Source organism: Corvus hawaiiensis, chromosome 1 (assembly GCF_020740725.1).
Source record: "Corvus hawaiiensis isolate bCorHaw1 chromosome 1, bCorHaw1.pri.cur, whole genome shotgun sequence".
Classification (NCBI taxonomy): Eukaryota; Metazoa; Chordata; class Aves; order Passeriformes; family Corvidae; genus Corvus; species Corvus hawaiiensis.
The window spans coordinates 6,460,839-6,484,648 of NC_063213.1; the positions used below are offsets into that span (position 1 = coordinate 6,460,839).

The 23,810-nt window shown below is 43.5% G+C and overlaps 1 protein-coding gene across 8 annotated transcripts in view; it reads right to left on the reverse strand.

Moving 5' to 3' along the window:
* KMT2C (lysine methyltransferase 2C) overlaps window positions 1-23,810 on the reverse strand; it is a 192,231-nt gene that overhangs the window by 4,051 nt on the left and 164,370 nt on the right. For all 8 annotated transcript variants that reach the window (XM_048322121.1, XM_048322413.1, XM_048322666.1 and 5 more), the window contains 17 exons: window positions 23,468-23,793; window positions 20,873-22,692; window positions 19,707-19,818; window positions 18,667-18,745; window positions 18,482-18,545; window positions 16,241-16,473; window positions 11,646-13,346; window positions 10,167-10,379; window positions 9,598-9,762; window positions 8,178-8,319; window positions 6,908-7,055; window positions 5,890-6,068; window positions 5,640-5,794; window positions 5,201-5,453; window positions 4,475-4,614; window positions 3,411-3,515; window positions 443-1,562 (listed from right to left, as the gene is read on the reverse strand). In XM_048322121.1, the coding sequence (XP_048178078.1) occupies window positions 443-1,562; window positions 3,411-3,515; window positions 4,475-4,614; window positions 5,201-5,453; window positions 5,640-5,794; window positions 5,890-6,068; window positions 6,908-7,055; window positions 8,178-8,319; window positions 9,598-9,762; window positions 10,167-10,379; window positions 11,646-13,346; window positions 16,241-16,473; window positions 18,482-18,545; window positions 18,667-18,745; window positions 19,707-19,818; window positions 20,873-22,692; window positions 23,468-23,793 (6,955 nt within the window). The remainder of the gene's footprint in view (window positions 1-442; window positions 1,563-3,410; window positions 3,516-4,474; window positions 4,615-5,200; window positions 5,454-5,639; window positions 5,795-5,889; window positions 6,069-6,907; window positions 7,056-8,177; window positions 8,320-9,597; window positions 9,763-10,166; window positions 10,380-11,645; window positions 13,347-16,240; window positions 16,474-18,481; window positions 18,546-18,666; window positions 18,746-19,706; window positions 19,819-20,872; window positions 22,693-23,467; window positions 23,794-23,810) is intronic.

Consider the following 23,810-nt stretch of genomic DNA (forward strand, 5'->3'; position numbering starts at 1 on the left):
ACTGACATTCGTAGCCCTGACAGAGACATTACCCACCCTGAGAACAACATGGTCACTCGGCTGTTTTTGGAGCTCCCTAACTTGAGCCCAGCTGATTTGAAGAGAACTGAGCAATGGCTCTGTATTTAAACAAAGTCACTTTTCACAAAAGGAAACTTGCACTGACTTTCCTACTGCTTTAATTGATTTTCAATACTCCATCTTAGGTCTCCTCTGTGGACTTGGAACAATTCTTCTGATCTGCAGCTTATGCAATTTCTTTAGAGGTGTCCAGAGTCTTCACAGCATGGTATTAAAAATGGGCCCTGGAAGCTCACTATAAACATTACATTAGAACAGCGCCTGCAACAGTTGTTTCAAACAGGTCTCATACCACAGGAATCAGCAGTACCACAATGAACAGCCAACCCACAAATTCACCATCTTAGCTCACAAAATTTACCTTTAGGCGTTGTATCAGTCAGGACCAGATCCTCATGGCCCTGCTCCACCACCTTGATGACGAAGAGCGGGAGCCCATCCTTCTCCTCGATGGAGCAGAGATAGCGGCAGCGCCTGTTGGCGTACCTCATGCTCCAGTACAGCCGGCTGGCCTCGTATCCCACGGGGAAGAGGGCTTTGGAGGAGTGGAAGGCCTGCATCTGCTGTGGCAGCAGCTGGCCCACGGCATGGAAAATGAGGCTTCCCACACGGAAGGTGTGGTCGCGCTCCCCGCGCTGGACGATGCTGGCGATCTGCCGCACCTCGTCACGCTGCACGTACACCCTCCGGAACACTGCGAAGTAACTCAGCTCCTGCTCATGAGTTCCCTTTGGTTTGTGCATGGGGCAAAGCATGGTCTTGTCTTTGAAAAACATGCATTGTGCTTTAATGGCACAGGTAAAGTGATAAATATTGGTGCACCTTAACCTGTGGCAACCGCTGGTGGCACCCATTTTGTGACAGAACATGCATTTCATCTGCAGGCCTCTCCGCAGTGCTAGTTCTACATTTATTAAGGCACCAGCTTGTGTCTCATACACTTCTGTAGACCAAAGAGCACAATTCAAATGGACCCAAAGGTCTAAATCCAGGTTGAGAAGCCTTGCTGGTCCATCAGTTAATCCATCGCCTTCCTCATGACAGAAGCAACATTTCCTGTAGTCTTTAGGCACAGGATCTGGTTTAAGGGTTGTGCCCAGTTTTTTAAGAAACTCATCTATTTCTTCTTCACAAGGAGGTTTGAATGATCCTTTAGGAATCACAATCTGAATGCTCCATTTTTTCCATTTCATCCCTTTCCATTTCTTACTGGGAGGCCGGCAGTCCTCCAGACTGCTGTGTATTGCTTTTAACCGGGGTTTGAGTTTCACCGTTACCTTCAGCTCATCCGGTTTTGCCTCCACCTTGGCTGCTTCAAATGCAGGGGGGAACATGATGGGGGGTGATGAGGGTGGAGAAACCTTTTCCTGCAGCTGAGGCAGACAGTGGACGTCCAAAGTGGAGATGTTGTTGCTGTACTGATGGAATGCTTTGGGTGGCCTCTCCTTCATCGGCGACTGTGGCAGGGTTGGGACTGATTCCTGATAAGCAACAGAAAACTCTTTAAGAAAAAGATCCCAAAGTTGTTAACCATTAAACATGTCCTGAAAACAAGCGCAGCTCAGTACAGGAGAGGCGTCTCCAAATGCCTCAAATCAAGATGCAGCAACAGAGAAAGATGGAAATTATCCTGACCCATGTTACCACAGCTTGGGCCAGGATTTGTAACAGGAAATTCTCCCAACCTACCCAGAACGTGGTGCCCTTTAACACATGAGAGAAAGCACAGATAATCCTTTGTCCAGGTTCTGAATGAATGTAAAACTCCTCAACTGCCCTCAGTGAACTGACTGCCAGCTTTAGTTCTTAGGAATTCTCAGAAAGTTTTGTTACAACACAAAGTAATCTTAAAATATGGGTAACAGAACTAATTTAAAGCATAAGAATCTGGTGTTTGATACAAGCAGGAAATTTAGAACTAATGCCACAGATTTTTTTCCTGGAAACAAGTGAGGAAAAATTCCTGCAAGGCTCTGGATTAGATACACCTTGAGGACTTGAACTATTCAGTCACAGTAAACAGGAATTACACCTGCAGAGATTTGTGAAAAAACAAACCTAAGAGAGAAAACAAGAACAACAAAGGAAGTTTAGATTATGAAGTGCTTAATGTGGTTTGTGTGATTAATCTTGAAAGAGTAAATTAAAGGATCAAGAGGCTGAACATGACATTTAATTATCTTAATTAGGTACATGCTGATGCACTTGTAGAGGAATGTTACCCTGTTTATATACAACTGAAAATGAGCTACACGGGACACTAAAAGCATGTGGATGTACACACAGTTATCTTCTCCAGGGTTGCATTTTTTTTGTTCAGTTTCTCCTGAGAAAGTAAGTAGGATGCACTTGAAGGAAGACTTCAAACTATACAATCTATACAGGACTATGAGAACACATTAATTAGGTAAAGCTTGAAGGACATGGCCTGTTCTGTCCAATGGTTTTGGGGAAAAAAGGCACATTTGATCTAGAAACAGCAGAAGACAAGTTAGTTAAAAGAAGTACTCAAAAAATTTTAACTGTGAGAAACTCAGCAGGATCATTCAGTCTTGAGTGAAGACTATGTCACTTTTAATGACTGAATAATTAGATAAATTTAAGTTCACCTTCCTCTGACTCTGGACACAGTACAAAATGATGCCCCATTTCTCTCAGGTGTCAGACACCCCTTGCAGTGTCTGCAGGTAGAGAACTACAGCAGAATATCCGTTACCACCTGAGAAAATTCCATGGCCTAATTCCACTTTCAGTTGAATGAACTTCTTCAAATGTCCTTCTCCAGTGATCAGAATCTCCTTTTGCTGGTCATTGTCAGCTCACAGGCTCCTTACTGTTTTGGTAATCAAAGCTTTAGAATGGCAGCTTTGCCCAAATAAAGTCAGGGAACAGGATTGTGTTTTCCCCGTTACACTGAACAAATGAAACTCCTTTTGCAAACTTGCTGCTCAGGTATTATTTTCACACTTGTAATTTTCTTTTTTAACCATAAAAGCCAAATCCAAGTGCAGGATACACCCCCTAAAAACATGTCTGTGGTTGTGTACAATGCCCAGAGAACTTGAATGACTTTGAGACTGCATCTTCAAAGCCTGGGAGGGCGGCCAAAGGTGGAGACTTTTCTGCCATGGATCTGTCAGACAGAAAGTTCTGCAAATATGATTTTTATTTCACACTACTGGTTCAGAATCTCAATGTCCGAATATAGCGTAATTAATTTATAAACCTCCCCAGTGAAGTGCAAGCTTCCCCCTTGCCCCCTTTCTGTTCTCCAACAAATAGCTGCAATAATTTCAGCTCACTTGGGTCTGCCAGTGTTTGATACTTACTTTGTTCTCTGAGTTTTTTGCTTGCACAGCTGCTGAATAAAGAACAAAGCAGTTGTTGCTACAGAATACAATGTCCTTCATTTTATCTGAGCCTTCTTGGGAATCCTGGGAATCAAACACAGAAGAGTATCAGAGGTGCATTTTAATACCATTTTTCACATAGTAAATGTAATGAAACAAGTCTTCCAATCTGGCTGAAAACTCGTTTTATTTGTAGACCATTTGTAAAATAATGAGCGATGCTGTGATATAAATACTTGATTATTTGACAGATCTAACATTGCCACCACCTACACCCTTGTTCTTCAGCATTTCCTGCCTTTCACAGAAGTTTAACAATCAAAATAAAGCATTCTACACCATGCACCCATCTGTTCCATAGGCACTCTTGCAAAGTAAAATCCTTTTTCTTTTATCTTTAGATGGCAAAAGAATGTCTCACTTCAGCCTAATCAAAGCCAGATCACACTGTTTTATCTACTGATCCATCTGCAAAACCTTACAGGGAATTAATTCAGTGCATTCCTGCCTGCATGAACTCTTTACTCTATGCAAGTTCTGGCTATGTCTTTGTGGTGTAGTCACCTCCTGATCACTGAAGAGCAATGGCACTTTTTGAAGGAATGACTGTTCCCAGTGTAAGGACAAGAGATTGTGACTGAAATCTGATTCCTGCCCAGAAGGAGTTCAAGTATTCCTGCTCTTACAGTAATTCCTGACACAGCAACACGGCTGCCTCACAAAGGAGCTTTTTTTTGAATTGAGGTCCCTGAAGAGGGCAGGGAAGGAGGCTGGTAGCAGAACTTAGAAAACTCCCATAGATGGGGACCTATTTTATGAAACGTACTGGAATTCATTTTGTATCAGTAATAACAACTTTGCCATTTTTGAGCTGTACTGCAAATGTGCTTGAATGTCCCACCCTGAATTAGGCCACACAGGGATGGGGGACTACACAGGCAGCTGGAAGTGCTCTCAGCTGGCAGGACAAACAGCACTTTGTGCTATCCCTTGCTTTAAGGAGCCCCAGCAGAGTGCAGGGCCCTGCCCACTTCAGTACTGACCTGTTTGAGGAAGGGCAGGTCTTTGAAGGATTTCCTCACCCCACTGCCCAGAACCACGACCTTGCAGTGGGAGCACCAGCGAGGCCTCAGTGCTGAGCCTTCTGCCATGTTCTGGCTGTGATCCTTGTAGCCAGCCAGACCTAGGGAACAGATTATCTGTCAGAGGCTGTATCAATCAAACCAAACTTATCAGAGATCACAGTACTACTATTCACTGGTCTAGAGGACTAGCACCCTGCTGGACAGGGCATGGAAGGAGAGCTTTAAACCTTTACCTGATGGATAAATTGTATAAATCAGACCGAAACCAACTGTGTAAACAAGGCAAAAATACGTTCTTGTGTAAAAAATGACAAAATAAACTAACACGGGAATACAGGCTTAAGCAACCATGTCAAGCTTTCCAGCACGGGAACAATCTCTCTGAATGATGTATTTAAAACCAGACTGGACAAAAAAACCCCCAAAAACCAATAATATTAGGAGTTATGGGAGAAACGTCTCACTGAAAGTGATGTAAACAGGTAATGGAAATCAGAACTACTGAGAACTACTCATGGTTAAATCCAGCAGCATCCACATCATCATGTAAGAAGAGAAAAGTTTTATTTGGAACAAGAATCAACTATTGAGTTCTAGAGCATGAATTTATATGAGGCTGAAATGTACCAATACTGACTCAGTTAAAGCCTGGTACCGAACACCGGGAAGTTAAAGCCCACTCACCATTGCTGTTGGCAGGGAATGGCACATTGGGCTGCTTCAGTCCATAGGGCCCCACGATCCTGGCAGGTCCCATGGATCCTGCCTGGGGACCCTGCAGGAGCAAGTGCTGCCTGTAGTCCATAGATGGGTTCTCTCTGTGAGTGTTGGTGGCTGCCATGGAGGATGGGATGTCTGGAGCATTACTGACCTCGTAACTGTTGGGAATTCTGACGTGGAGCAGGTTGGAGAATGCTGCTACAACACTACTGATGTTCTAAAAACAGTAATAAAAACAAACCTTTGTTTACATCTGACAGGAATTTCAGGCAGCAGAAATACAAACTATTAGAAGATTGCAACAGCAGCATTATTGCACTGTAACCACCTCAGAGTCACTATATATAAACCAAATTAACTGCTGTTGTACTTTATGTATGTAATACAGGCTTATTCCTTTTACCTCAGCAGCTGTGGGATGTAAAGTAATTGCTACAGAGATAAGGCCAGATTTAGGACCATTCTGGGATGGTCCAAGCTGGGAGGCAAAGAAGCCAGAACCAGGTAATGCTCCTGAACCAGGTTCTGATTTTATGTAATTCCTCTTGGCTTCTGAACCTGAAAATAGAACACAATACAGCAGGTTAGTCCTGCACTTACAGGAATACAGAAAAAAACAATCCTAAGTTGTGTTCACTCTGCTGCAGCCTCACCTTTCCCAGTGCTGCTGGGTAGGATGGGAATGATGGGAGATGGGACAGGTTCTGGGTTCTCCTCCTTTACAACTGACAAGTCTGGGTAGCGACTGATCTCCATTCCCACCACACTTTCAGGAGAGGAAGAAGGAACAAAGCTATCAGGAGTGTCCCTGTCCTCACAGTGATCTTGAACCCTAGAACAAAACCCAAAAAAGCTGTTTTGGAAATGGACAAAACTTTTGGTAAGCCGAAGTTATAAATCATGACAGGAAGCTAAAATGAACTTGCTTCTTGTACTGGTCACGGAACACAGGTAGGTGGTCGGCCGCCACTCCTGGGTATCTCGTATTCCACTGCACACATATTCCATTTCTTGGGAAAGATCCATGAAGAAAAACAGACACTAACAAAGCCACACCCTCTGTTCCCCATGGCTCTAGCTACCAGTGTAAAAAATTACCATTGAATATTTGATATTTAATATTTAAATATTTAATATTTGATATTTTAATATTTAATCTGTCTGGTCTTTGTCCACATACAGGCTCCAGAGTTCCAGAGACACCCATATTTTGGGTAGGCAAGTGCAAGGGAGGCAAAAGGGAAGCTCTCTGCAGGGAGACTCACGTTCCAACCAGTGTTTCTCACCTGGGAAACTCAGTGGAGTTGTGCAGTTTCAGGCTGGCTCTTGCCAGTCCTGCTGCTGCTACAGCAGTCACCTGTCACTACAGCCTCACACTGCTCCAGGAAAAATACCCATTCATATCATTTTCTTCTACTTTTAAGAGCACAAAGTAAGGAGTTCCTAAAAATTTAACAGAATCTAGAGTCTAGCAATGGCTTGAATCATCTATTTCACCATGCTGCTCTCTACATGTGGAATGTTAAGAGTTAAAATGATCCCATTCCATTCTCTGCCCTTCTGTGGCTGTGCACAATGGATTTTGCTTCTCCACACCTTCACAGTCTCATCCACTGGAAGATCACAGAATCTGCTCCAAATACCTTTCTGAAGATGTCAAGGAAAACCTACCTTAACTCCTCCTGGTTGTTGTGAGGTGGTGTTGGAAGTGAAGCGGGAACATCCACAGTTTTGGGGCCCTGAGCCATTGCTCTGGCTAATAAATCATCTTGTGGTCTGAAAGGCAACTGGAACTGCTTTGGCCCCAGAGCTTTGGTAACTGAAAGCAGAAAGGCACAGCACAATGAGACATCTGGGCAGCTCCTTCAGAGACAGACATGCTGCCTGCTGGAGGTGGGTGGGGCCTGATGGTGACACCACTCTCAGACACTTGGGAGTTCAACAAATTGTGACTGTTGAGGATTAACTTCCATTTTTACAAAAAACCTGCACATTTTGAGCAAACAGGGCTTGAAAGGCTTTTGAGTGTGTCTTCTGCCACCATGAGAGGATGTTTGTTTACTTTAAAAAACCCACAAAAGTACAGAAAATCAACAATTTTGTAACAACAAAGGAAAAGGGGTGTGAAAAAAAGGATTTTAATCACTGAATAGTCTTTACAAGGAGCCAGTAGAAAGAACAGAAAGCAATTTTAACAGTCCAAATTATAAGCATCGGGAAATACATACTGACTGCACACATTCTGGATAGACAGCTTTGAGCTCACTCAAGGAGATCACCCAGTCCTTTGTACTGGACCCAAGAAACTGATCTTAAGGTTTACTTTTTCATTTCTTAAGAGTGTGTCTAGCTCTCAACATGTTTTTGAAAGGGAACAAGGCAAAGGCACCAACACCTGACACTACATGGGTGTAAAATATTGCTGGGTAGTAATGATTACAACCTTAAAAAGTTGGGGCATTTTGTTTCTATAAAGCAGTACTGCAAGTGAGAAGCATCGTAGGAGATAACCTGGAAGAGACTGAGGGAAGACCTCACAGCAGCCTTCAGCCTCCTCATGATGGGATACAGAGGGGCAGGCACTGATCTCCTCTCTCTGGTGACCAGTGCAGGGACCTGAGGGAATGGCCTGAAGCTGTGTCAGGGGACGTTTAGGTTGGATATCAGAAAAAGGTTCTTCACCCAGAGGGTGGTTGGGCACTGAACAGGCTCCCCAGGAAAGTGGTCACAGCACCAAGCCTGACAGAGTTCAAGAAGTGTTTGGACAACGCTCTTGGTCACATGGTGGGATTCTTGGGGGTGTCCTGTGCTGGGCCAGGAGATGAACTTGATGATCCTGGTGGGCCCCTTCCAACTCAGTTTATTCTGTGATTCCAAGATCTGTTTTGCCATTTGCTACAAAAAGGACTCACTTTACAGAACCAACACACATGACCCTTACCATCGTGGCCTCCGAGCACTCCAGCCTTGCCAGCGAGTTCCTCTGTGGTGGCGAAGCCGTTTACCAACTTCTGGCAGGCCACAGGCGGCGGCGTGGGAGGGAGAGAGGCCGGGGGGGTCGGGGGATTGCTCAGATTGTTCTGCTGCATGACATTAATTAAAGAACATCAATCAGGATGGAACACAGGGAGAGAACTTGCCTTGTTCCAGTACCAGACAGTGTAACCCACTCAGAGTTTTACACCCCAATACAGCACTGAGAAGCAGCCATAGTTGATGCCCAAGCATGTGACCAAATACAGAAAAGTATCTACTGTAAAAGACACAGTGATTGGCTTTTCTTGTATCAGTGACATCAGAGAAACAGCTTACATGAGTACATTGCCAAATACATTACCAAAAGAAGATGTGGCTAAACTGTTTACAAAAATGCACAAGTAACATTTTAAGGAACAGTTTCAAATGAGTGCCTACAGTTTCAGCAAAGGTCCTGACTCCGTGCTGAGAGAGCTAGACCACAGTGACTCTCCAGCACCACAAACAAGTCAGCTTCTCCAGTTGTCACTGAAGGAGAAGCTGCCTCACGTTCAGCACAGAAGCAGCTGTCACTGAAGCAGCTACCAAGGAGCAGCAGATACTCTGCAAGTTCACACTCTGGGCTACTTCTCACCAGTTTATTCAACTGCACATATGTTAAATGGAAACTAAATGAGAACTTCAGTATCTGTTGTTGTTGCTGAATGCCTACAAAGCTATTCCTCATTACTTAGTTTTGGCCACAAAAGCTATTTCTGTAGGTCCCATTCTCAGCTTATGCACTGTGTAAGGCTGGAGAAAACACCACTCACTGGTTGTAACAGGTTTTTATATCAGGATATCCAAGCAGCAACTTGATTCTGCCTGTTCAGTATCTTGCTGCCCTCCCAATATTGCCAACTCTGATCTCAGAGACTGTGTTTTAAATGCCGTGGGTTATTAACTCATCAAGAAACAGTCTATTTTGTTCAGAGTTCTCAGGTTCTTAGTTAGGGCTTGGTGGGCAAATGAGAAAAAGTCTATTTCTTATTTTATTCACATTAAGAAATGCTTTAATGCTTTCAATGACTTTGCGAAGTACTGAGAATTCAGTCTTTTCTGCTCCACAAAACTGCAATTACCATTTTCATTATTTAGCATCCATTTGTTAAAAGAGCATTTGTAGTTTTTAGTTAGTTTACAACAACACAGTTTCCAGAACAAATTTCCACTTTCAGAGAGTAAAACAATGGTGACTGTTTCACCACTGCACTATCTAGTACAGCAATAGAAGATTATTTTTCTTCTAGTTGCATAAAAGGCAGGAACTCTGACTAGTAGTAATAATATCATGGACTTCCTTTCCCACAGAGAGCACACAACAGAAATCCAGATTAAAACCATACCTTGTAAATGAGCTGGGAGTAGTAATCTGAAGCCCCATCAAGAGTAGCACTACCAAAACTTCCCATGAGTCGATTTCCACCATTTAGCTGGCCACTGCCATAGGGGAGAAAGTGTGCAAAGCTCACTCCAATTATTGGTTCCACCAAAGGCAGAAGAGAAAGTTGCTGTATAAAAAGAAAAAAAAGCCAGAAATTAATTTAAGTATAATACAGATGCAAGGTTCCAATGTTCCAATCAGTAGAGTGATTTCTAATACAAAAGAAGAATTGGAATTTATCCACTGTCAGGAAACTGTCAAACACAGGCCTCTCTGTTTGTTAAGGAATGCAGTCCCTGTTCAGCTCCAGCTCCCTGTTGGCAACTCTGTGGCTTTGGGACTATCTACCATGTCAGCCCACCTTCCAAAATTAAACAAACCCCAAACTTTAAATTCCTGATTTTGTGGAAGTTCTCATTTTCCCCACCCTGTGCTCAAAATTCAACTTAATGATCAACTTCACTTCCATCAGGAGAAATCCACTGTTCCATGTATCCTCTGGACTGCCTTTCCCAGTCCCTGCACCCTTACCTGTTTCAGCTGGATGAAGGTATCTGCATTAGGATAAACAGCCTGCTTTTCTTCTTCCTCTTTTTTCCTTTTCTTGGACCGAGGAGCTGCCTTCTCTCCCGTCCTCTGAGCCCGCTTGTTTCTCTGCTTCTTGGTTTCAGGTCCTACATCTGTTCTCTGGAGCTGGCTGTTACTGCACCCAAATGGACCTTGCATCTGGGCTCCTGTAGTTTGCTGGTGTGAAAAAAGGAAGTGCAGCAGAAATTTTGACATGTTAATACACAGTGCACTCCGATTTACTGCGCACAACTCTGCAAGCACAGGCACAGTGTAGTAAATCTCACTGATAACAAAGCATATTTTACTGGCAGGTGGAACTGCTGAACTGTCCCTACAGACAGAATTATGACCTCCCATTAACACTACTGACATCTGAAAACATCATTAAAAACTCACAGGCCAGAAATAGTCTTCTGAATAACCCCTAAAATACAGTTACATGGGCATGAAACCCTGGAGATGTTCATGAGGGCCTAATGAAAGACAGACTTGGTGGCAGAAGAAAGGCGTGGAAGTTAATATAATACAAAAGTATTTTGAGGTTAGAAACAAAAAAAAGTGTTGTGAAACATTTCTGGATTGTACCACTTGGTTAAATACTTCCAGTACAAATCTGCAAAGCCTTTCTTCTCATGGAAGCATAGCTGGGTAAAACGGATCAGAACGGGACTCTAATGCTACAGGGGCAAGCCAAAAAAAAGTCCATTATTTTAAAAATCCATTATTATTTTAAACAGCTCTATATGACCCCTACCACCAGTATTCTAATATTCCTGTCACATGTTTTTACTGTGGATGTTTAACACTTACTTAAATAACCTGCTGCTCACAATTATTACTTTTACGAGTATTTATTCCTTTTAAGTACACCTGAATTTTGTTTTAAGAATGAATGTAGAGTTTAGGCATTCAAAACCCAAAAACAGAGATTATGATTATAATAAAATGACCAAGAAGTCTAAGTCTAAAGTGTATCCTACCTCCACAGAAAGCACTTTTCTTCAGGTCTGTTTTTAAGGACCTTATAAATTAATAAATCTTACAGACAACTCAGATGGGGTCACAGGAGAAAGCAGCACCCAGACACACCGTGTTCTGTACAGACACGTACCAGTGAGTAATTAGGAATCATATTGTAAAATCCTGCCTTAATATTAGGAAGTGGTATTCTTAAAGACAATTTTCTGTAGAAAAATGGGTTTTTTGCATTTCAGTGATTTCTGAATATGCTGACCTAAGAAGTCATATTAAAATTTATTCTTTTTTTAGCACAGGTGATTTACTTGTGGAGAAGAGGCAGGAAAGAGGCCAAAGTTCCTTAAAGCTGCTCCCTCCACCCGCATACAGGTAGGTTATGTCCCAACACATGCCCACAGTAAGGCACAGACTAGGCTAGGACTGCTACTGACCAGAGTGTAACAAAACCAGTACCAGGCTCACCATTCCTTCAGCTGGACTCTGCTTCTCTGCTAACTTTTTATCCCCAGAAGCCTCTTCTTCTGCTCGGCCGCTGTTCGCCGGTTTCTGATTTAGAAGAGATGAGGACTTCTTGTTTTTTAGCAGATGTTTCAGCAGTTCATTCCCTGACTCCCCTTTGGCTGTTGGAACACTGGGTGGCTGTGCAGGACTTGGAGCTGAAGACGTCGGCTGTGAGGTGACCTTATCCTCCTCCACCTTAATACTGCTTGGATTTTCTGGTTTAGGCTCAGCTTGACCTGAGCACTGATCAGTTTCTGCCTTTTCCAGTTTCACTTCTTGGAGGCTGGTGGGTGTGTCCGTTTTAGCCTTTTCAGCCTCTGCATTGCCACCGGGCTGTTTCTGGGACATGCTGCTGCTGCTGCTGCTGGGGAGCTTCCCCTCCAGCTCCGGGGAGCTCCGGCTCTCTCCTGCATTGGATGTCGAGGGGCCCGTTAACTCCACAGACTCCTGTTCATCCTGGTGCCGTGGCTCATTGGGGGTGTTCACTGTGGGGGTGGAGGTAGCATCAGAAATGGTTGGGGTTGATGGTGGGGTGATATCAGAGTGTGGTGTTGACGGGGCTTTTATTGACTCAGCATCATCGTCCTTTTTCTTTTTCCACGTCCTTTTCTTTTTGCCTTTCTCTTCTGGGATTATGTCAGAATACAGCTGGATGAGAGACTGGCCTGACACAGGGATGTTTGCTGCCTGGGGCACACCAGTGTCCGACCCACATGGGACACCGCTCCCCAGCACTGGAGATGAAGGTACAGCAGAAGGAAAAGGAGGCCTGACCTGGTTCTGCGTAAAGGCAGCCCCAGGGAGATTCCCATGAGTTTGTTTTACATTATGGAAATTGGGGGATCCACCTGGAACAGCAGATGCATCAGGTCCAAAAGCTGCAGGTCCCACTGGCCTTCGCTCTGTGCTTTGCATAAAATTGGTGGCAGGAGGGGAGGTCACAGCACCCTGCTGCAGGATCTGCCCCATCTGCTGCTGCTGCTGCTGTGGGGACGGCTGCAGGGGCCGTGGGGTTTGCATGAAATCACAAGGCAGCTCAGAATTGAAGAAAGGTATCTGAGATAAGGATGTTTTGTTATTCAGCTCAGGCCCCATCATACTGTGCTGCTCCCGCTCCATCCTCTGCTGCAGAGCTCTCTGTCGATCCACCTCCTGCATCAGTTGGATGCGCTGCCGCTCCTGCTGCTCCCGTAAGCGCTCCTTCCGCTCCCGCTCCTGGAAACTTTCACTGAAAGGGTTGTTGTCCTCAAACTCCACCCTTGGGGGTGGCCCTGACTGTGCAGCTGCATTTGGGCCAGGCACAGGAGCAGGGGTACCAGGAGTAATTGGCAGTGGTGCCATTGGAGGCTGCATCCTTGCTGGATTCATGGAAATGTGACTTGCAGGGGCACTTGGAGGTTGCCATCCTGATAAATTTGCCATCCTGGTGGGGTTGGATTGCCCAGGCATCACCACTGCGTGCTGCTGATGCTGGAGCTGCTGTGCCACCATGGGGAAGTTCTGCTGACTCATTGCTGGTGCTGCTCCTCCTGGAACCATGGGAGGCTGGGCCTGGACCCCTGGCATTATGGAATGGGGAGCCATCCCACACTGCTGCTGCTGCTGCTGCTTGATCCGGTACTCCTCAATCAGCTCCGCATGCTCCTTCTGCTGCTTCCGGATCTAAACATTGAAACAGTCATTATTCATCCCTGCCACGTACAGGCTGTGTAAGCAGCATAAACCATGCAACTCACCACTGTAATTCCAGGAGACAATGAACCTCAGGTCAAAACAGCGTTTCTGCAGTGTTTTTAATGCTAAACAGCCATTATTTCATTAGAAATACCCCCTGTCCCAACACTTCAGACAAAACAGCAGCGCCTCAAAGTTCTAATTACACATCAAGACTGCACTGTGCTAGAGAATATACAAACCTAAACCAGCAGTGATCCTTGTCCTCCTACAGATCTTATCATCCATGCACAGGATACAAACAGTTGGGAACTGACAGGAAAAGGGAAACAGTGAGATGGATGATGTTCACACATCAGCAACATTTTTAAAAAATGTAACTTGAAAGGAAAAGTTTGCAGGATAACAGTGATGGATATTCCCAGTTGTTCACAGGCAGATCCTCAAACATCTCATGTCAGATGAAAATGCAACTCCGGCTTGAAAATTTAAAATTTTAAGACCAAAATAAACTCAATGTGGACACTACAAGTTATGCCTTGTAGTTTAGACAAACAGAAGTCAACTGGACAAGCAAGAGCCTTTCAGAAACACTGCAGATATCCAATTAAATTTGTTTCTAAAAAAATAAAAGGACGTGCAATCCACTGGCTGATGATACATACATTACGGGAAATCTCTCTCTCACTAGAGAGGACTCATAATCTAATCTCATTAGATTAAGACTTCCACAACTTATGCAGGGATGGAAAAACTCTGTAACATAATTCTAATTGTTTGCTAGCCCTCGCCTTTATCTGAGGCAAGGGATAAGCCAAGCCAGAAAGCTCAGGGTAACAGTGATGCCACAGGACACACTTCAGGCTGCGGGAGAGATGCACCCAAAAGGTTATTTACACAATTATCCCAGGTCCAAGATGGTTTATGAGCTCTGTCTTGGCACTGACACTGCTGGATAAACACTGCACAGAGCCACTGGATCCATCTGCACTGCACAGAACCAGTGCTCCAGGGCTTCTCCATGGTCCTACAGCACTAAATCTGTGCAGGCTCTGTGGGGCTGTACCATGAAGCATCCAAAGCACCACAGCCTCCAGGGCCTGCAGGGGTCGATCAGCCGTGACTGTCCCTGGAATGAGCCTCACCTCAGTGTCCAAGGCCCTGTGCTGAGCACCCCCAGAGGCCCTGAGCCAAGATGGAGATTTCAGCAGTGCAGGGAGAGCAGGGCAGAGCCTGTGAGCACAGGCACAGTGCCACAGGGGCCATCTGGCAGGGTCTGCATGGCTCCATGCCTGGCCAATAACCCTGTCTCACATCAGCTCCTGGAGCACAGTCAGCTCCGGGCTCTCTGTGCCTGTGCCCAGGAACAGCCACTCGTAGGGATCCAAGAGCTCTTTTCTCTCTCCATATATACAGAGACTTTTCAAAAACTAACAGAAGCTTGACTGCAGAAAAATTACTTGATCTGATCTGAAAGAGTGGCAAATTGCTTCCAATAGAAGGTCCTTAAAACTAGACTTTAAACCTCATTTCAGCTCCTACAAGGTACAGAACACAAAATGGTGCTTAGATGTGGATGAATCAACCACCGGTCTAAATCACTGGCTAAAGGGCAGGGAATGGCTTCTGCCAGCAGCAGATTAAATTTAAATTTAAAAATTACAAATAGGAGAACCTTAAATAGGGGGCAGTAAATGAATCTGCCAGCAATGTCATGATTAGCAGCTGTTACTTCACTCTAACTCCACCATAAGATTAGACTGTCATATATGTATGATAAAGATTGGTTAAAGGGAATTTTTTTTTCATTTTTTCTACTTCTGATCCGTTGTGGAAGGGAAAAAAAAATTATGTAGACATAATTTACCCACTCCATCCCTCTTCCACACAGTGGAAAGATGAGCTAACTAATATCCCATCCAGCAAATACTTTGTCTTGAAGAAACACAGGAGCAAGAACTCAAGGGTCAGATATCACTCAGGACTTCATTCCAAACTGTCTGCTGCCAATTTTTTTCCTTCATACTAGTAAAGGGTAATTCTAAAGTATTTTCATTTTCAGCAGGACGACCTGATCCTGACAATCATGCCAGATAATTTATAAAAAATGTCTTGAGGAACCACAGCATTCACTACTGGTGGGCAAAGCGCAGATTTAACAAAGCTATCACAGGTTTCATCTCACTATTACCACAGTTACAATATGTGAAATTCCAACTGAATATAAGGAAAGGAAAACAAAGCCCAGTGAAAGTGGTTACATGTAGAAACAGGGGCCCAGAGAGGCTGGGAAATCTCTATCTTTGGAGACTTACAAAACTTGACTGACAAGGTGCTGAGTAGCCTGATTTAATCATGAAGCTATTTCTGCTTTGATCATGACTAAAAGATCTCCAGATATCCCTTTGACCTGTGTTATTCCATGACACAATACTGATGATCAGCATCTAGGAACGAGACAGAGCATACAACTAGACTAAAGATATAATGGCAAGATATTTTCAAACTGTAGGAAAAGAAGATTGGGTTAGGAGGTTCATTCAAGCCTGAAACAAAGCACTGCATGCTAAAACTTTTCTCTGACTATTTAATTTTTGCTTTGCATGGTGTCAAGAACTCTGCAAGTCATTTTGTCAAGGAATTCCCCTCTTCCCAAAGTACTAACCCAGCTTTTTGTCATAGTGTTTGCCACAGCATACTCCTTTGCAGCTCCAGGGTCCATGTACTCTCCAGAGCAATGCTGTTACACACGCAAAACAGAACAGGGAGTGGCTCCCTTTAAGTAGAGCTCCACTGTATCTTTCAGAAGATTTAAAGGAAAGAGTTATTACCACTGTGACAGCTCAGTGGCAAGGTGAACAGTCTGGATTCCAGATGATTACCTGATCTAGCTGTTTTTGGACCATACTTTGCTGCTCAGTAACATGTTTAAGCTGCTCTGCATCTTCCTCTGGGAACTCCCGGCCGGCTTTCTTGGCTGTGCGCTGTTTGGCTGAGAGGGCCTTTTTGGATTTTCTGTGGGCTCCAATTTGCTCCTCCAGGTACTTCTGTTGCATTTGAAGAAGTTGTTGTGTATCTTGCAGCCATTCCTCATACTGCTTTCTTTGTGAATCATCTAGAGAGAAGGGAAATGAAGTGTGATATGATCTCATCCTGGAGATGAGGAGATGAGGGAGGAGATGAGCTCTCATCCTACTTTTTAGAGCTCAAATTTAACCATCACCGCCCCCCCCCCCCCCTCCCCCCCCATTCTTTTTAAGAGACTAGTGATCAAATTCAGACAAATTTGACAGAGAATTTGGTATTTCAATACTAAGCTTTTGGAGTGACCTGAGTAAAGGACACAGATCCAAATAACTGCATTTGTGAGAGAAAACAGTTTTAACACAGTCCATATCGGGAGGTATCAGCCAGCTGTTGAGGCAGCAAACATGCACTTGCCAGTGAGCAAATGTAGCTTTGGGAACAGCTAGAGAACCCAGTGATTCCCTGTTCTGCAACAGAAGAGGGGACATGGAAGATCTCTGGAAGTACTCAAGTACAAAGAGCTTAAGGAGCAAGGACATAAACTTACAGGAAACATGGCCTGATTAATTCTGGTGTTTGCAGAAAACTGTTGTACACACAGAATTTATTTTTATGACCGCTTCTAAGAAAAATATTAAAATGATGAACACCATCGAATATTAATGAAGTGAAAGAAAGATACTGTCTTTGTAAAAATCACTTTGTCAGTGGCAGCCTTCAGCACAGGGCCTTCAGCACCAATGCCATTTACTCCCCCCAAAATAAATGCCTCTCATTTAGGCTGTAATAGAGACATTGCTCTTCTTACAAATGACAAATGCTCATCTGCCACGGGCAGTCCATTGCTCTCTGATGTTTTTCTGGAGGCAAAACAACCATGTCTGATAACACTCGATCTGCACTAAGCACAGAAAGCAAGAGAGAACATGGGTGATGGCGTCATTTGTCTCCTGATCACATTTTCAGTGAGCTGGGACACCAGGAATACAGCACAGACCTTCCTTGTAAAGATCCTTGTTTAACAGGGATACCACACAGCAGCATGATTTCAGTATAACCACATCCTCTTGTGCTCCACTCTGCCACCTTCTACTTTAGCAGTCACTGTGTCAGTGACTGCTTTGACTCTGAACAGCTCAACTAAACCCACTCAGAGTGAGCTACGGCCTCGAGGTGCTTTCAGGGAAAAATTCTGCAGAACTGATCCCACAAACTGAGGGGACAATTGAGAGTAACATGAGCAACATGAAAGTACTGAAATATTAGTGAGTTCCAGGTAAGGGTAACTACTACTGAACTGAGAAACAGATAAGTGCTCAGAACCCACCACCACCAACCAGAGTAGTGCCGTGCTGAGTGCCATGTGATAATCTTGCCAAAGCTCCTTATTGCACACTCAGTGCTGTTACTCCAGCTTCTGCAAAATGTGAAGGTGTTTACTTCTGTTTCTTATTCATATATATCAAGTGAAGTATTCGTAGTTATAGAACATGGTCTTTCTCTTCCAACATATGCTCAGTTTTAATTTCTGCTAATAAATCTTTCTTATCACAGAAACTAGGATTCACAATTGATCTAGGGCAGCCAGAAATATGGAATGCAAAAAGCTGCTTTCAACAACTGTGCTTCACAGCCAGGCCTGCCTAACCAATGCCTGGAAAACTTTTTCTGGTATTTGTTCAAATGACCATGATACTGCACAAAACTTTCTGCTTCTGAAATAAAAAACCCCATCGATACAGACAGTTGTTCTCACTGAGCTCAGAATACTGCAACACAACCAAAGACCAGGTTTCTGCTATAGCAGTCTGCCAGTTAATAGATTATTGCTCTCACACAAATCCAAATAACGTCAATTTTCTGTTTCCCTCTTTCCGTATGGTGTTTTGTTGATGATAGCTTCTAGAAAAAAAATATTAACAGCATTTACTATGCACCCCCCTTCATTATCTGGCATCATAATGATGAAATGACTCAATTTTAAAAGGATGATTTTTTTGAGAGACAGGATCCATTTATGGATAGTTCATTTTACAGAAAACAGAACTGTAAAATGAAAAAAACTCCATACAATAAATTATTAAATATTTACTTACTGACAAAACCAGGACCAAAACTGGGAGGATTAGGTCTAGCAATCTGAGGTGTCAAACTTCCATCCTAGAAATTTCAGTAAAACAGAGACAGACAAGGATATTAAATCACAGTTCAATTAAAATACCCAAATCCTAGTTACCATTATTGAACTGTTTTTTTCCAAGCCCATATCAAGTTGCATTACCTGTGTAATTGCCTGTTGCATATGATTTTGGCTTTCACTGGTCTGAGCCCCTGGCACTGGCTGACCCATAAAGGGAAACCTATTGATAAACAGAAAGTGAAATTATAATGTTGAAAACCGGCATTTTAGGAGAGAGACAACCTTCTGTATTATGGCCAACTTAAACAAAGCACCCAAATATTTTTTAGACATTGGCTTGAACTTCTCTACCAAACCTTTTCAACATCTGGAGATACAGACAACATTTTGCCCTTGGTTGAAATTACAGCATTTTACATTATTCAGAGAGATGACGTAAACGTGACCTACTGTGCTAGAGCAGTGAAAACACACACAAATCTGTATTTGTATTTTAGTATTTTATAATTTAAAAGAAAACCAGTTCAATGTATTTAGCTTTCATCGTCACCAGCACAGTCAACTGGAGCTGGGTCCATGTCCACCTTGGGTAAGCCATGTATTACCATGGGGCACTGGACAGAGAAAACCTGTTTGAATGGCCACACAGAAAGAACAAGCACAGATCCGCCCTGGCCCATGGACTCCCCAAGTACCCTAAGGACAGTCCCGGTGCAGCCTGCACAGCTCATAGCTCCTTTTGTCCTCAGAAGAGATTTAAGGAGAGGATGGAACTTCCACTCCTTGGGCTGAATCTTAATTATACCCAGCATTAAATGATTTGCTTCAGCATGAGGTTCCACTGTTACACTGTCACCCCCAGTTTTCTAGCACAACGTGTGGGAGATGTGTCATTACCTAATTAGGAAGTGGGAAAACAAGAAAGAGCATCAACAGTGAAGCCATGCTGGCCATGTTGGCCTATGACACTACAACTAGAACACAAGTCTGATGCATTTGAATAACTTTTATAGCTCCTATTGCCACACTTGCTTTATTCCTAGGAGATAATCCTGTGTTAGCATAAAATGCAAACTACATGACAGAGAATTTTTTTTCATTTCCTGCACACAGTTTCCCCAAATTCTGTCATTTCCTTTTATTTTTTGTAGTCCTAAAGACTGGTATCAAATGTTGCCTACCTGTTCATGACCATTGGTGGCATCCCCATGTTACTCTGTGCCATGACTTTGTTGATCCCCTTAAGAGCCACCATTTTTGCTTTCATTATGGGATCTGTAATGGCATCAAAATCTGTAAGAGAAAAACAGCAGCAGTGAATCACACAGCTGAAACATTACAAGTTATTAAATAGAAATCACTTGTTTACACTTAGTTCATATGTAAATCTTCAGTAAAACATTAATTGCATTCCTATTTCACATTAATTGTCTTCTCCGCTTTGATATTCCACATTAATAAGCACTTTCATGTACCCTCTAAGAGAAGTTAGTCCAGCAACAGCTGTCCTTGTTTTCAGCCACAACATAAAAACCAAACCAAGTCAGTCTGAGAAGTGCTCTAGACCAAATCTGGCCTATGACCCAACAGATTAATAAATTCTATTTATAGGTTTAAGACTCAGGAAGAAGTTTTTTTGTGATCTCAACTGGCAACTGGCACACCATCACTACTGCACGATGAGAATGGCCTTGATGGTCAATGTAGCTTACACAGTCCTCAAAATAAAGTGTTTCATTAACAACTAAATGATGGTGATGGGTCTTGATTTGAATGCTCAAACTGCTGGGTTATATTAAACAAGCAACCACAGTTCTTCTTAAAATTCTTTTAGTACAAGCGTAACTATTTGTGATGTTTCTGGGCCTTGCCTAGACTGTGTGTTAGTAACAGCTTTTGATAATCCCTTTTCTTGTGACACACCAAATACTGCAAAAAAAGTCATAAAACAACCATAAACATAGAATTGATAGATCAAGTATCAGAAGGTGAGCTAGTACACTTCATTGCCTAATTCTGTTTACAAAGGAAACATTTGCTCCGTATCTCATGAGAATCTAAAATATAAAGAGAGTATGTGACACAGCTGATGTCACAAACATTATCAGTAAAGCAGAGTTACCCTGATCCTGGTAATGACAACAGGAGCCTTGCCACAGAGTTCAGAATTCCACCTACATGCTCAATTTCCATACTCCCTTTGTACCTAATAGGGAGGTTGATTTTTATTATGCCACCTTCAAGCTCTACATATTTACCTGTGTCTTGCAGTGCTGTGGATTATTTAACTATTTACTGCTGCATTTTTAAAACAACTGGAACACAGACAAACACAACACCCACATACCAATATTAGGGAAAAATGGCTCCGAACGCTGGCGAATCATGGCTTGCATCTGTCTCTGCTGCTGCTGCTCCTGCCTCTCCTGATCCAGGAGGTCCTGCAGAAGAAGTGGCTGCTCCTCTAGCAGAAGTGGCCTCTCTCGGTTCTGTTGCTGAGCTAATGGCTGAGGGAGCATCATCTGTTGGGGACCAGAGATGCCACTGGGACCAGGACGGTTTGGTACAGCCACAGTTTGATTAGATGTCTGTCCCGTCCCAAAGTTATGATTAGATGACTGACCCTGAATAAATCCTGGATTTGGTGACCCATGAGAAAAATTATGGTTCATTCGTGGAACCATGGGCAGATTTGAATTCAAAGTGTTTTCCAAGATCTGTCCAGCAGGTGTCATGAGTGTTTGTGGAATACCTGATCCATGGTTCATTTGTGTGGGTGGCAGAGATTGAGATGGAGATCCCAGAGCTCTTGCTTCAGCACTGTCTGAGCTCTCACTAGACAGCAAACTTGAGAGGACTGGGGTGGACCCAGAAATACTGCAGGAACTTACTGCTCCTTGAACAGGCAGCGGAGCAGCTCCCTGAGCATCTGGACTAGGCACAGTTGTATCTTGACTTGGAACAGCAGGAGTTTTGTCAGGGAATTCTGGGTTACCAGGTTGTGCAGGAGCCTTTTCTCCATCCTTTAACTCCACTTCAGCAACCTGTTGAGTACTTGTGGACTCAGTACTTCCATCACCTTTTTCATTTTCGTTCTTCTTTTCCTCCTGAGTGTTTGGGGAAAGTACTTCTGTTTTAATTTCATTTTCTGTAGCTGATTTCTTTGGTGGAGACTGGGTCTCAGCAGGGGCAACAGTTTTATCACCTTGTTCTTTCTGTTTGGGTTCTTCTGCCTTGCCCTGGATATCTAGTTTGTCATCAATGGGGACACTAAGGTCTAGTTCTTCATTAAACATTCCTTTCTTATCCCCCACATCAAGGTCTGGATCTGTGTATGCAATTAAATCAAATTCCCCCGATCTCAGAAGATCATCGAGGTGAGGATCATTGGTTTCCAAATTATCTAGAGTGTCCAGTTCATCTCCTTTCCCATCCTCTGTGTCCAAGTTCAGATTTTCCAAATCCTCATCATCTAAATCCTTGACTTCAACACCATCAAGGTCTTTCACATCCAAATCTTTTACAGCAGGATCATCAGGATCAAGCTTTTCTTCTAGACCATCACTTGGCTGGTTGGGAATCTGCAAGTTTGCAGATTCATCACTTGGTGCAGATGTAGACAAAGATGGTCCTGGGAATGCATCAGCAACTGGCTGACCCAGAGAACGCATTACAAGTGCAGGTGGGTTCTCAGGATTGATTTGATCCTGCTGGGACTGGGACATGTGCTCCAAACCTCCAGACATCTGCAACTGGTTTGGTATTCCTTGAGAATTGTGTCTCAGCGGTTCTGCCTGTCTTGGGCCTGGGAAATCCTGCCTGGGCAGGAACCCAGGGTGCCGCTGGTGCTGAGCTGCTGCCTCCATCACACTGGCAGCAGCAGGATTGAAGGGCAGCCTGGGCCTCCCATCAGGAGCTCTGTGACGCAGCTCGATGAACGCCTGGCCCAGGATGTTATGCTGCTGGACCGGAATTCCCTGCGGGGGAAAATGCTGCGAGATCCCAGAGGTGTTACTGATCTGTGGATTGTTCACTGGCCGGGGCATATCAATAGACAGGGATCTCCTCAGCTGGGGGGGAACTCCAGGGCGCTGCATTGGCTGCTGAGGACCAAGGAAACGTTCCTGACCCGAGGGTGGACCATGGCCACCTCCTGGAAACCCATATCTAAAATAAAGCATGAAAGGCTAAATCATCTTTTTTCTCAGTCTCACATGACTAAATAACTATTCACCAAAATGCTTTACATGATGTATTCATCAAGATATTTAAATAAATGTTTTGACTGAGTATGCTTACATTTAAATGAGCTTTATGACTACAATAAAATAATTGCTTTAATTATGTTTAATAAACAACCTGTTTTCAATTTCAATAATAATAATGGATAGAAAACTGACAGTCAGAAATAACCTAGTAATTAAAATACATGTTAATGCAATTCAGAGTAAAAAAACTCCAGTGTGTGGATTTAGAAATTACTAAAATAAATCCAGATACTGAAAAAAATTAATTTCTGAGATAACAAGGTATGTTGATACTGGTATTCATTTTACATTGCAGCATTCATTGTAAAAATGGCACAGATAGAACCTTGTGTTTGATTACATACACATTAGAAATGAGTTTATTCATTATTAAGACATCAAAAATAAAGTCTGATCTTTTACTTTTTTTTTAGAAATGCCCCAAAGCCTTGGACAACAAGATGTTTCAGGTCAACCAAGTTCGACTACTTCTGCAGTTTCTCCGTTCGTATTTCTGAATAATTCCCAACAAAAGAGTGTAAAACACACATTCTAATGTTACAGGAAAACCCACTGCATGCATGGAGTTCAGGAAGGTTACCAGCTCCTGTAGATGATTTTTCATCCTGTCCAAAAAGCCCCCTTTATCTAACTATCCCTGTAATACCCTGGGTTTAAGAGAACCAAGAGCTTACCTCAGACCATGAGGTCTCATGCCCATGGTGTTCATATCTCCTGGAAACTGGGGCCTATTGAACTGCCCATCCCCAGGGAATGGCCCACGCTGGTCCTTTGGGTACATGGAGAACCTTGGCCCACCTGGAGGGACCACAGAGGACCTGATATTCCCAGGATAGGGAGGAGGAGGGCGGTTAAAAATTTGATTTAAGTTGTCTTGCTGCCAATGCTGAAGAGGGGCTGCATGGGGAGGAGCTGCTGCGTCCTGCAAGGCCTTTTCCTGGCGAACCGCGTTCTTCTTCTGCTGCTGCTGCTGTAGAATAATCTCACGTAGTTTCTGGCGCTGTTTAAAAGAAAATA